This window comes from Gossypium hirsutum, chromosome D08 (assembly GCF_007990345.1).
Source record: "Gossypium hirsutum isolate 1008001.06 chromosome D08, Gossypium_hirsutum_v2.1, whole genome shotgun sequence".
Classification (NCBI taxonomy): Eukaryota; Viridiplantae; Streptophyta; class Magnoliopsida; order Malvales; family Malvaceae; genus Gossypium; species Gossypium hirsutum.
In genome coordinates, this window is record NC_053444.1 from 45,225,889 (window position 1) to 45,240,359 (window position 14,471).

At 30.6% G+C, this 14,471-nt stretch overlaps 1 protein-coding gene across 2 annotated transcripts; it reads right to left on the reverse strand.

Annotated features, from left to right (window-relative positions):
- Positions 1–354: 354 nt before the first annotated feature.
- LOC121220098 (homeobox protein BEL1 homolog) lies at positions 355–3,680 on the reverse strand. Of its 2 annotated transcripts, none has more exons than XM_041099290.1 (4): positions 2,420–3,680; positions 1,715–2,097; positions 1,414–1,465; positions 355–1,228 (listed from the first exon to the last, which is right to left on the reverse strand). In XM_041099290.1, the coding sequence occupies exons 1-4, from the start codon at positions 3,350–3,352 to the stop codon at positions 575–577; spliced, it is 2,022 nt and encodes a 673-aa protein (XP_040955224.1). In that variant the 5' UTR covers positions 3,353–3,680; the 3' UTR covers positions 355–574. The 2 variants fall into 2 exon arrangements, with proteins under 2 accessions (XP_040955224.1, XP_040955223.1); XM_041099289.1 differs by having other exon boundaries at positions 1,414–1,474; positions 2,420–3,675.
- Between the last annotated feature and the right edge of the window lie 10,791 nt (positions 3,681–14,471).

Sequence of the window (14,471 nt, forward strand, 5' to 3'; positions counted from 1 at the left end):
AGCTAGTAAAGGTAGCTTTCCATCAGTAGCATAAAACCATAAAAGCATGTTGGTAGTTTACATGAAATATCAGTTCCTTGAAGATGAATTAGGGACCACAACAATTGAAACCACCACAAATATCCTGTAATTCTTATGTGGGGGGAGTTGTCTTGATCTAAAAAGCTAAGGTCCCTCAAACCAAATTGTGTAGCTAAATTAATTTTTCTTTATATAAAAGGCGAAAAAACGAAAATAAAAAATATCTAGTTGGGCCCCAAAAGAAAATGTTGAAAAGTTGAATTGAAACACTTAGGCAGATAGAGAAAGAGACTAACAAAGTGATGTAATAGGTTAAAGATTTAGCAAAACAGATTCAACCCAAAGAGGAAACAAATATCTGTATAACCTAGCATCAATAGCTGGTAATAATTCCAAGTTAGCCTTGTAGTAAATAGACATGCTCTTCCAATTCAAAAGAGCTAGCTACCAGCCATTAAATTAATGTAGCTATATATATGTATTCAGTATTTACCATTGTTGCCTAAACTACTTATCTACCATTTCCATTCTTTCTTTTTTCTCTAATACCTAGCTATCCAGTGAAATCATGAAGCAACTGTGCACCAATCAAGCTCCTGTAAGGCAAATGCTGTGCTTCACCATCAAGAAGTGAGTACTGTACTGGTTGACAATCTTCAATGTGGTCCCTAGGGTAAAAAATTGAACTTTGTGCTGCAGGCGAGAAGGCTAAGCTCACCCCAGTCCCACCATGTTGTTGCAACCCTAACGTCAATGATACACTTCCTCCGCCATTGAAACAACTTTGGTTAGCATTGTAATCACTTCCATTATAAGATGCTCCACCCGATGTGTGATGATGACTGTAGGAAGAGAAGTCCAACTCCATTATACCAGAGGTTTCAAAACTTTGTTTCTGATAATGATGTTGATGCAAGTGCTGGTTTTGAAGGGTTTTGGCACTTTTTGCATCATTTTTTTCTGGGTCATTACTGACAATTGAAGATAGACATTCTGAATCAATTCGAACGAGCTGGTCCGGTGTGGGTTTCTGATCGGTGAGAAGAATATTTGGATTAGGCCGGCCAATATTATCATCACCATCGATAGTAGTAACTGCATCTGAGGAGGCCATATTGTTTTCGTGCTCCTCCGTTTCTTCCATGTAAATTTCTTCCACCATTGGTTTCCATAGCCTTACCCTCGCATTAATGAACCAATTGGATACCTATTGAAAACATGAATTGAAACTATAATATTATGAATGATCAACTATAGTATTATGATATCTTGATATGATACAAATAAAATAATTGCATATGATAATAATAAATATTTAAGATCCCAACAAGACATGCTCCATTGATAACATAGATTAATTCATGGGGAGTTTAAGAAAATAAAATAACATGCCTGGCTTCTTGAGAGACCAGTTTGGCGGGCTAAGATATGTTTATCAACATCACTGGGATACCTTCAATTAATGGAAATTCGTAGTTAGTATTGAAACTTGGCACCAGCCATGGATGGTAAGGGAAAGATGGGCCCTATACATAAATATATCTTAACGGAATCAAATCTACGTTAATTAAAATAAGAGAGAGAAGTTGACCCAATCAAATATATAGGAAAAGGAAGCTATTGATGGAAATAAGATGACAAAAATAAAATGATTGAGTCTTGTAGTATGAAGGAGAGAAATAGAGATATTTACGGGTGAAGAAAATGCTCAAACAACCAAGCTCGAAGAACAGAAACAGATCTCTCAGGTAGGCCTCTTTTGGGTCTCCATGGCTGATTCTCCATCATGTTCATCTGTTGAAAACACCTTTGTTTCCTCAAAGCTTTATCTATGATCTTCAGCCTTGGTGTTTCGCCTCTCCTTGTGCCAGGTGCAACCGGGTCTTTTTCTCCGATGGCCTTCCTTGTAGCTTGAATCCCACCAACAATCCTATCCCTTAAGCATCTAAAATGTCTTGACATGGCCTTGGAGGCTAAATCTGAATATACTGACGCAGCCCCGCTGCCAGCCACTGCTTCGAAGGAAGACACCACTGCTTTCATTTGATGACTATAGTGTCTGTATCTTCTATCCACCTAAAGATACATGAGAAGAGAGGAAGGGATACAGGAGTGAAAAATAAGCATGGGGATACATACAAAACAAAGGCATGGTAAAAGAAAAAGGATTTGAGGTTCCTGAAAGTAAATGAAAAGCAAGAATTGTCACGGTGTCGGCATTTATGGGAAGGACCCAAGTCAATAAATTAGTTCAAGAAACCAAATATGGAGATCCCCATTTCAATCAACACCCAGTAAAATAAAATTTCATGACTTTTTTATTTAAAAAAAAAAGTTTTGGAAAAAAAGTAATGATCTTTGAGGATAAAAAGTTGAAAGTGAAATACACATGTAACACCTCTTCCAGCATTGAAAGCAGCTTGGTTTTTCTTTTCTGCAACTCCATGAAGTTAAGGGAATAAAGGGGTTGCTTCCATGAAGAACTGGCTCCATTGTCATCATCACACTGTTTGGTCTTATGGATCTGTTTTTCCTTTGATGCATCAACTTGCGTTGTGCCGAGGCTGCAAAACTCATTCAAAAGTTCCTGAGTTGGGACCAAGAACTTTGAACTCCCCACTTGGAACTGCCCCTGATGATGTAAATTCGCAGCTTCTTCCAGAAATTCGCTTTGGATGGCTTGTTGTTGTTGCTGTTGGATATTTGCAGCCTTTTCGAAGAAACCATCTCTAGAATTTGAACCAATAAACCTCATATCATGTTGCTGATCATGATTGCTGTGACTGGTGGTTTGTCTGAGTTCGAAAGACTGTAGGCCGATAGTCGAAGGATTATTTGATGAAAGAGAGAGTGAAAGACTCTGACTTGGCCTCTCGTTTCCTTCACAAGGAAAAACACATCTATAAGAAGAATCATCAACAAGCAACCTGTTCTCTTGCCAAGGACCTGTCTCCGCTCCCACTATTAGATTCCCAGTACTAGTCTCAGTTTCAGATATCCCAGCTGTGAACTCAGGTTTGTTGAATTCATGTTGATAGAAATCGCTTTTTGACTCATTGATTGTATTGGATGAAGGATCAGGGTTGCTTCCATGTTTGTTCAAGGACCCTTTCCACACCGCCGTGTAACTGTCACCTTGTTGCGGTAGATTCTTTGAAAACCCTATCATCTCCATGCCTGTTGCCAAGTTGAAGATATCTGGGTCTGGGTTGGATTCAAAGCCTTGGATCTGACTCACCGGATGGGAGCTACCAGATGAAACATCTGAGTAACAAAACCCAGTTGATGAGACAATATTCCTTGGTTTATCTTCACAGAGCTCTCTAACCATGTAACCCAAAGTTTTTTTTTTCTTCTTTTGATCTTCCTTTCTTTTATGCTTCTCTTGCCCACTTGCTTCTAAGATACTGATAAAAAAGTTTATGCTGATTCTGCAATTACAATTCCATCAAGATTCAATCCACGAAGGATTAAAACAAAGATGGACTTTTGTTAACGAAGTTTCTAATAGCAGATCAGATATAGAGGTGGGATGCTGACCCTTGTATGTAGCCGTGATCATAGTTTCTCATATATGCCTCTTTCTCTCTCCTTTTTCCATGTATGGTTGCCTTTTCTTCTCTATATCCACTCTAGCTCAAAGGGGTCAATGCATTAACGATGTGAAAAAAGCCAAAATAGGTATCCTACCCTAGTAAAAAAAAATCCTCCATCGATCCACCTCAATTATTTCACAAAGAACAATAAAATAAACTTAGAATCAAGGAATAAAATAATGAACTAGTAAAATGTTTGATATTAGAGTAAAATAATATTGATTAAAAAGATAATATTCTGCTTTCCAAATTACTAAAGCAGGTGCACATAAAAGTAATCCCTAGTATTTCGCTATCAAAACTACCAGCCGCCACATTTAATTTTTCTTAAATAATTTTTAATTTTTTAAGCTTAATTAATGATTTAGTCCTCTATATTTTTTTTTACCATTTTGTCCCTAAAGTATCATTCCCATAAAATTTTAGTCCAGTTATTTAACAAACCTTAAAAAAAAAGTGTTACTTTCGGAAAATTAATTTGGCCAATGAAAACATGTTCTTTTTTACAAAATATATAAATTTAAAAATAGAAAAATAAGATATGTAATGTAAAAACATACGTAAAAATTATAGAATATAAAAATATAAAAATTCAAAAATATAGCTTTAACTTTGTTGGTATCGTTATAATTGTAGCAACAAAGAATACATGAGTTTGTGCACAGTTAAGTGCATTTTCCCTCCAAATTAAGGGTTGAGAAAGGTTATGAGTAGAAGTAAGAATTGCATTAAAAAAATATAAAAATTTATGTAAAAGAAATATACAAAAATCCATAAAATATAAAATAACCTAAAAATATATAACAATTTAAAAAAAATCAATTATATGTAATTTTTAACAAAAAATTTAAAATATAAAAATCCATAAAAATATATTTTAAGTCTAATATAAAATTTTAAAATATAAAAAAGCAAAGAAATATATAAAAATCCAAAAATATAACTTTAGCTTTGTTGGGACATTTGTTATTGCAACAATACAAAGGACACGATTTTTAGTGTATTTAAACACATTTTTCTTACAATTTAAGGGTTGGAAGGATTATGCATAGAAACAGGAATTGTATTAAAAATAAAAAAATATATAAAAGGAAAATATAAAAAATCCCAAAATATATGACAATTAAAAAAAATATCAAATATATTATTTTTAACAAATTATAAAAATAAAAAATATATAAAAATCCATAAAAATATATTTAAAAACTAATATATATTTTAAAAGTTATAGAAAGTGATCAGAATATATAAAATCTAAAAATATAACTTTAGCTTTGTTGGTACGGTTGTTATTGTAACAACGAGGTGGACGTGAATTCAAGCACAGTTAAGTATTTTTTTTCTTCCAATTTAAGGGTTGAAAAAAATTTATGAGTAAAAGTAAGCATTGTATCAATATATTTTTCAGAATTTATAAAAAATGAAAGAACGTTCATCCGAACCACAAGGAGAATATAGTGATGACTATGAGGGTGTGGTCCAATGTTTTTATTTGTCCACATAATTTTTAATCAATTTCTCTATTACCTATCACTCCTTTCATTGCCCATGAGATGGGACTAGAGGTGTAAATTAGATATTGGTGCTCGCAAGTTACTTGAGTTCGACTCGAAAAAATTTAAACTCAATTCGATAATTATTGTGTCGAGCTTGAGCTATCAATCGAGTCGAATTCGAGCTTAGTAATACTTGTTTCGAATGGTTCGTGAGCTTTATCGAGCTTTTCATATTTGTATATTATTAAATTACATTATTGCCCTTAATATGTATTATTAATCTTAAGCTTAATTATTGAACCAAGCTCAAGCTTGAGTTTAAGCTCGAATACAAAAATTAGTAAACAAGTTTAATCGAGCTCAAGTAGGTTGATTATATCCTGAACTGAATTTGAGCTTAAAAATAAAAATTTGATTAAGGTCGAGTTGAGTATCGAGCTCAAACTCGAGCTTGACAATATTCAAGCTCGTCTTGGCTTGATTACACCCTAGATGGAAACACAATTTTTGTTTAGTTTTTAATTATTACTTACTTATTTATGATGAAAATAAAATAAATGCTTTAATATCCACGGGCAACCTTAGGCTTTCTCACCCTCCTATCATATTTTGACCCCTTTGTTGTTGTTGTTTTTTTTTTTTTTTTGGTTCTTCACAACCGGCTAACCCCATTGCATTAACTTTTCTCCTTCTACTACTCTAAAAGTAATGGTGGGGTATTGAAAATAAATTTTAGGGTTTAATTAAAATTTTAAAAATATTAAAGGATTTAATAAGAACTTTAAAAAATTAAGACCTAATAAAAAATTATCAAAGAGGTATTGAAATTTTCTAAAAGAAATTGGAGCCAAGACCCCCTTGTCTAAAAGCAAAACTTAATGCAGACATTCCTTTTCCAATGATTAATTAACTTGTCTAGAAGAAATTGGTCCTCCGCCGCTTACCCAAAATTTTCCTAAACCTACAAAACAAAATCAAAATATGAATTATTTATTCGGAGAGAGTTTTTACATTTTCAATGATTAATTAACTTGTGATTTTTTTTAATGCTAATATTATTTTTTAATAAATTTATATATTCTTAAAATTTAGGATTCCTCCGTTTAAAATCTATATTTTTTTGTACTATATAACAGAGTATTTAAAAGAAGACGGGCGAACATTGGAAGATGAGCCCATCTGACCCTGAGCAGAGCACAATACTTTTGAGCTTGTAAAAATCCTTGAGCTTTATAGGCTGCTCCATTCGCTTCATCATCAACCTCTACCCTTTTCCCAAGTTTCCAGTTTAGGTTCACAATATTGGACCATCCTATAGGATAGTCATAAAGCCAATATGCAAGTGTTTTCAATGGCTGGTTGACCACTGCATATAGTTTATTATTGATTTGGGGTCAATATTAATGGATCGGTGTGTGTGATTGTGGGTGTTCGATTGGAGAATGGTCTGTACGGGTGCTTGGAGTTTAGGGTTGTCTGTCTGTGTTTCCCTTGGCATCAAGGCATGTCTAACTTAGCTTGGTCCCCAAATTTATGTCTACGGATTTTGGGTGTTTTTCTTTTTTCTTTATCCTATTATCTACTCCCATTATTATAAAATTTGATTAAGATGATGTGAAATTGAGAAAGTATACGTTTGAAATAGAGGTTATAATGCTCCAAAATATTAAACCATGGCCAACTTTGCTCTTAAAAGTTCCAACTTATTAATGTTACATTCTTGCCCTTTTGCTTTGTAATACCACCAGAACTTTCGGCTTACGAAAACTAATTTAAGATGGAAATGAACAAAATATTTCAGCTATTTAAGTGTTGTTGATTGATAACTAACTCATCACAAAATATCTGACTTTGAAATCTATAAGCGTGAATGGGCATCCACCACGTTATGCCATCTCACTCTTTGGATATTTGCATGCCTTGAAGGGATTGACAAAATTATAAAGCAAATGTAGTATATTCTAGCAATTGCTTTGTTATTATCACTAATTTGTTTCATCCATTTATTGGACCACATTGTCAATATATGAATTTGGCTTTCACCCCCTTTCCTTTTTATTCCCACTAGGTTTGGTGGAGGCAATTAATAAACCTATTTTTCTTATATATTCTAAATCACCCAAAATAGTTGTTGAGTAGACAGTGAAGAGCAGAGCCACGGATTTAATATTATTAATTACATTTAAATAAAATAAAATAAAATAAAATAATTGTAAGTCAAAATAAATTTAAATAAGTAAATACATGTAATTAATAATATTAAATCCACTGCTCTTCATGTATACGCCCCCAAAAAATAAAATAAAATAAAATAATTGTGGGGCAGGCCGTTAAGGGGCATAAAGGAAGCTAGTCAGTCTCCTTGTCTTGAAAAGTGAAATATGGGATTTCCATAACCAAAAACACTGTTTTCTTTTGCTACTTCCATTTGTTTCTTTAATCATGCCAAAAACTTTATTTTCTCTTTATTAATCACTTGTTTCTAATTTCAAAAAAAGAATTCACTCTTTTAAAATATATTTTAATTGATATTTTATAATTAAATTAAAATTTTTAAATTTTTTTTATTATTTGGACAAAAACTTTTGTCCAAACTCGGCCTAAGTCGGGCCAGGCGGGTTATCCGGTTCTTGGACAAGTCTAGTTAGTGTCACGAGTTAACTCAATACCAATTTGATTGCGAAAATTACTAAACTAATCTTATGTATTTGAAATAAGTTATATTCTTACAAGGGTACTTTTTTTCTTTTTACATCTGTACAATTATTTAAAACCTTGATTAAATTAGTGTCATAAATCAACTAGATGCCAACTCGGTTGGAGAAATTACTAAACTACTTTTACATATTTGAAATAAATTATATTCTTATATGGGTACTTTTGTCCTTTTACATTTTAAATAATACCAATAAAATTGCAAATAATGATATTTGAACTCATGCGGTTGACATCAATAACATCTCAACTTTACATATGATTCAATTATTACCTAAATTTAGTGTCACAAATTAACTCTCATCAGATTAAGATTTATTAGAGTTTTTTTTAAAAATAAATTATTGCTCTACCTATGACCCAATTAATTGTTAAATAAATATTTTATAACTCTATTTTTAATATTCAAAATTTCATTCACTAACATGATAACACATTTTGACATTATATGTTGAATAATACTTCCTAAGAGCAATCGTATTGGATTTAATATTATTAATTACATGTATTTACTTATTTAAATTTATTTTGACTTACAATTAAATTATTTTAATTTATTTTTATTTTGTGCATATTACATATATATTATTGTTATTATTATTAGTTTCAAACAATATGTTTCGTTGGGGTTATTTTTAAAACTACATCTATGTTTAAAATACTCATGCCTTGGCAATGCCAACAAACATTTTGAAATTCATCAACAAAATAGGTTTACTAGAGAAATTTTTATTAAGAAAGTTACTTGAGGGTGTATAAAATTATTATAAATGTTGTGTTGGACAAAAACACATTAATTAGTGAAATAAATATAAATATAAATAATACATATATAAAATAAAATAAATTGAATAATTTATATTTAAATTATCGGATATGAAAAACTAATAAATAAAATAATAAACACTAGAAATTAAAAAGAAGAAACAAGTTTTATTAGATGTTGAGGACTATTTTACACAGTTTCTTTAAGACAGATTCGACCGCTTCTATTGTACTTGGAGAAACGTTGGTCGAATGTCTCTCAAGATATAACAACACGATGATTGAAGCAATAGCACCTCTGCATTGATCAACGAATAAACGATGCCTTTTTCTATCACCGAAACGTTGAAAAATATGGAGAGGAAAAGAGAAGAATTTTTGGAGAGAAAATAATCTCGGTGTGAAAGAGTGTGATTAAGCAAAAGATTTTGAAGAAGTCTTAGCCTTTTATAGGCATTCAAAGTGGAGGAATTTTGAAAATATCCATGTATAAGGAGATAAAATCTGCATTTAAAGGGGAAATTAAATCAATTTGATTTAAATCAAATCAATTTGATTAGAATTAAATAAAATAAAATCAAATTGATTAGAATTAAATAAAATCAGGATATATGTCTTTTTAAATCAGATTTTGTATATATTTTCTGAGAAAAAAAATAAATTTTGTATTGTGTTAAAATATCCGCTGGCTTATTATTGGGCTTGACCAGTCTTGAATAATTTATGTCGCCCACATGGTGTGGGTGCGCCCCAATCCCAACAAGTTCAAACTTACAAACCCTTGCACGCGAAGTAAGGTTCTAAGCTTAGTCATTCAATTATTTTTTAAGTGGGTTGTCATATATATACACATCTCATAATTGGTCTAACCAATGTGGGATCTAAGCTTTTCTTTTTCTTAACAAATATTCACAAGTAGCTTACTTTGAACATCAATTTCTTATTCATCGCTCAACCATTTTGAGCATATGATATATCATTGTAAATGTCTCATGGAGTAGAATATGAAACCATAATTTTCTGATACAACTCCCCACCTTTACCTATTGAGAATATGCCTTAAAGTTCTCATAAATTACAATTTTTCCAACATGTTGAACTTTGAACTTCGTATCTATTAAAGTCATATTTTAAAATTAGGGTTAATATATATGAATGTATTTGAATTTAGCAATTTGTATCTACTTGGTATCTAAACCTTTTTTAGACCTAATTGGCACCTAACCTTGAAATCCATAAGCTAAGTTGACACCTTTTACTGTACTTGACTAACACTGTTGATTTTGGACTGATTAGCAATTAGCCAATAGAATGTTAACATGTGTCAAAATAATTTAAAAATATTTATTTTGAAAATTTAAAAAATATTTTTATTTTTTATTTTTAAATGCATAAGAAATCTAAACAAATTATTATCCAAATTCACTTGAATCTAGACAATTGCTTGTCTAGATTCATTACGAATGTTTTCAGTTTATCCTCATGGAAAGAACATTTTTACTTATATATAACATATTATCCATGTGTATATTTACTGTACATTTACATTTATATTTCTCTTTTCGAATATTTGTTCATTTTTTGTATTTTATATATTTAGAAATGAAAGGTACATTTTTTAATTTTTGGAATTTGAAATTTTACTATTTTTTTCAATTTTCGCTCTTTTTTATATTATACAGATTAAAAAAAGGAAAGTATATATATTAAAGGAAAATATGCTTCTTCTTTTTTATTTTCTGGAAATTTTCTATATATTTTTCTATTCTTTTTAAGAATTGAGACTTTTTGACCTTTTGTTTTTATATTTTTGTGTTTCTTTTGTATTATATATTTTTAAAAAATATATATTTTTAAAATTTTTAGAATATTTTTAAAATTTTTTGAGAGTTTTTACTTTTATTTTTATTTTTTCTATTTTTTTTGAATTTATTAAAGGGAAAATTTAAAGTGGGTGACATGGTGAGCATGCCACGTCATCTTTTTTTTTTTAACACCTGATATAAAAGATTTTTTTAAATACCAAAATGATAATTAAGTGCAACTTTAAAAAACAAATAGTGCATTAACCCTTATAAAAAATTATACTTGTTACACAAGGCAGAGACTTCAAATTTTTATAGTTAAAGAATAAGATACGATAGTTAAGCACGAAAAAAAAAATCTCAAATTATATCGAAGAGTATAATAATATTAAGGAGTCGAATAATTAATTTTAAAATTTTATTGTTTCAAATATGCTAATTAATAAAATCTAAAAGGTTTAAAATAAATATTGTAAAATTAAATATTGTATAAGAATATTTCATCTATTACTTTTAATATTTAATTTGAGAAAGTGAACTTCAAAATTTAGAGTCAATTTATTAATAACTTTGAAAGAAAGTTACAATTTCTAAAAAATTCTCGAATATAAAGAAAAAAATCATTTGATTCTTCTCTCCAGTTTGGTTTCGATCTCTCCGGTTTGGTTTCGATCCAAGAGTTGTCTAACTTGGTCTTGAATGGATGCGGATTGCATTAAGCGTAGGCCTGATTTGCTTTTGCAAAGATTTAGACCTCCTTTCTTCAGTTAAAACAGATTGAAAGGGGACTTTTTTCATATGCAACTTTGGTCTTCTTCTCCACGACTAAATTGGATAAGAAGGCAACTTTTTTTTTCAGAACGTGTGTGGTGCTCTTCAAAATTTCTTCAAGTTGTTAGACTTATTTAGAGAATTCTACAAAAATTTCTTGAGCTTCTTGAACTTATGAATGTTTAAAGATAAAATAATCATTTAATATTATCACTTAATTATTTTACTTTTAATTAGTAATAATATAAAATTTTAATATTTATATCTTAATTAAATTAATAAAAAATAATTATGACATAAATATGATGTCATCATTTTTTATCATAATAATTTTGACTTTAATCCACAATAATTTTGACTTGTAAATATTTTTCGGAATTTTGAAATAGCACGGTAACATCGTTAAAATTACATGTACTTTGAACTTATTTATTAAAAAGAATAATTATTAATCTTGATTTAGCAAATTTGGTGCCAAAAATAAAAAAGAAATTATTAATTGTTTTTTTAATCAATTTGCGGCCACTAAATTCCTTCAATCAGCATGTCCATATCAAACATTTCTTTTTTTATATTCACGTGCATTACCCTTCCAATTGTAATTTGAGTCAAATCCTACATTCTTTTTATGTGATTAAAACGAATTAATGAAACACTAGAACTAAAAATAAAAGTCAACACAAGAAATTAAATAAACACAAATACCAGGAAGAAAATATTTTGAGCTTAGAGGATCAACTCTTGGTGTCATATTAAGATTTAAATTTTAGTACTCAATGTTATTACTCAATTGGAATCCACACAATAATGGAGGTCTCAATCGGATAATCTAGCAATGTATATCCAATAATTAATCATATAAATCCATGAGCAAATGTATGTCCATCAAAGGAGTGCCAAAATGATTGCCCAATAACTCCAAGAGTTTAGCAAATGAATCCATAATCAAAGGATGGTGCAATATGGCAGTTTAACTGTTTAAGTTCAGTCAAAAAATATAACATATAATATTATAATCACTTGATAACTTCAACACTCATAAAAAAGATTTCAAATATTTATTATGTCAATTTTTATGTCTACAACAAATCAAGGTTAATTTATCCAAATGTTCATTGTGCCATATATTGTCTATAACAAATTAAATATCTTACTTTACAAGTATGATTATAAAAAGTGATTGATAATTAATTTTAGCTCAAATGATGAGTATGAAATTTACCTTAATATTTGCCAAGAGTTTCACCTTTTCACCTCCGCATTGAAAACTTAGAATAACATAACAAAATTAAACAACTCAAATTTATATGAAAAATACATATTAGATACAAGAAACTTAATAATTTACAAGGATAAAACAACAAATAAATACTAACAAGAAAATGGTCTTGATCTCAACTTCAAGATGCCTCCTATGCTAAAACCAAAGGTTTTTTTATAGAGGTTTGTGAAGAGGAAAATGACAATGAAAAGGACTTGCTAATAATAAATTTCTAGGCCTACTTCTTTGTCATCTTTTGAGTCATTTTTCACATGTTAAATGATGACTTATTTTATCCAAGTTAACGTCTCCCAATGGAAAAAGTCCAAGAAAATTGATTGATCTGCATCTTGTCTACTCACTGTAGAAATTTCAACTCCAAACTCCATGCATGTTAGGAGATATGATCCAAACACGAAAATGTGTCAAAACTGTCCATCAATGTGAAACTTGTAACTTTATATTTGTTTTTGGATTTCTTCCTGATGCATTTTAGTGTTGGTGATCCAATATTTGAATAGATCTTCAAATTCCCTTTCTAAAGATATAAAGTACACCCAAAACGAAGTCTTGAAGCTTGAGACATGATCGAAACACTAAAAAGTGTTTCGATTGGAAGTTCTGAATGTGTACAAATTACAAATTTTGAATCTTTAAGCATTGAAATTTCACTCATCATCTTGGATCAACTTTAGGCTTAATGCATTTAATCTCATGGTTTCATGTATTGACATCTTCTTCCCTCTTGTTTTACCTACAAATTTCACATGGAATATTTTATTGAAACTAAATGCGTGAAAAATACTAAAAACACACAATATTTACAATACAAACAAAAAATTCAAATCACTAAAATAAATATAAAATAGATAAAAATACTCAAGCAACTAAACAAATGTAAGTAAGATATAGTCTAAAATAATCATATGATAATGACTCATCATGATGCGTGAACATTAATCAACCATCAAAGTCAAAGGTGTACAATCAAGAAGGGAAAGTGAGCTGACTTCGAAAAAAAATATTTTTTTTAGACTTTGACAAGTATTGGGAGTGAGCAAAAGACATGCTATATTGTTCCACCAAAACTTTGGTGATGACCGAGGCATATGCTATACGAGCTAAGATCAATTTTGATTTTTCAATATCGATGTGGTAAAGCAGAGATTTGTTTCATTTTTTTAACATCGACTTAGCAAGGTGGGCAACATTTGTGATGACCATGGTGTATCCGTTCTGAATGGTAAGAAGAGTTTTTCCAACTTCAACATGGTGAGTGGAAGATGCTTTTCGAACTTTGCAGCTTCAACATGGCAGGAAGAACCCTTATAACTTCAACATGGCGAGAAGAGGGCCTATTCTGAATTTTGCAAAATCAACATGACATGAAGAACCCTTGCAACTTCAACATGATGGGAAGAACCTTACAACTTCAACATGATGAGAGGGGAACCAATTTCAAACTTTGCAGCATGAACATGACGAGAAGAACCCTTTCAACTTCAATATGGCGATAGGAGGGCCCTAATTGAACTATGCATCATTAACATGGCAGACATAAGTTTTGCACCCTTAACATGGTGATGGGAGGACCCATTTTGGACTTTACAACATCAGTAGGGCGGGAAGAACCCTTACAACTTCAACATGATGAGAGGAGGGCCCATTCTGAGCTTTGCATCATCAACATGGCGGGAAGAGCACTTGCAACTTCAACACGGAGAGAGGAGGGCTCATTTCGAACTTTGCAACATCAACATGGTGAGAAAAGAGCCCATTCTAAACTTTGCATCACCAACATGGTAGACAAAACCGTTACAACTTTAATATGATGAAAATAATTCTAACAACTCTAACATGGCGAGGGACTATATAGCTAGAAGTGACTTTCTAGTGAGGATTCATCTCCATTCTGATTTATTTTCCTCTCTTATTCATCTTCTTTCTTGGTTTCTTCGAAAAAGAGATAGTTATGGGAAGCTTTACATGGGGTGGTTGTTGGAAAAAAGCTAGTTTGAAAAAGGTTATCTTGCACAGCGAG

What these genes read in the sequence shown, in the direction of transcription:
- LOC121220098 (XM_041099289.1), bottom strand. Translation starts at nt 3,352, where the DNA reads ATGGTTAGAGAGCTCTGTGAAGATAAACCAAGGAATATTGTCTCATCA. An exon ending in TTTGAGCATTTTCTTCACCC is followed by an intron (nt 1,475 to 1,714) that starts GTAAATATCTCT and finishes CATTAATTGAAG; the next exon opens with GTATCCCAGTGATGTTGATA. An exon ending in CTGGTCTCTCAAGAAGCCAG is followed by an intron (nt 1,229 to 1,413) that starts GCATGTTATTTT and finishes TGTTTTCAATAG; the next exon opens with GTATCCAATTGGTTCATTAA.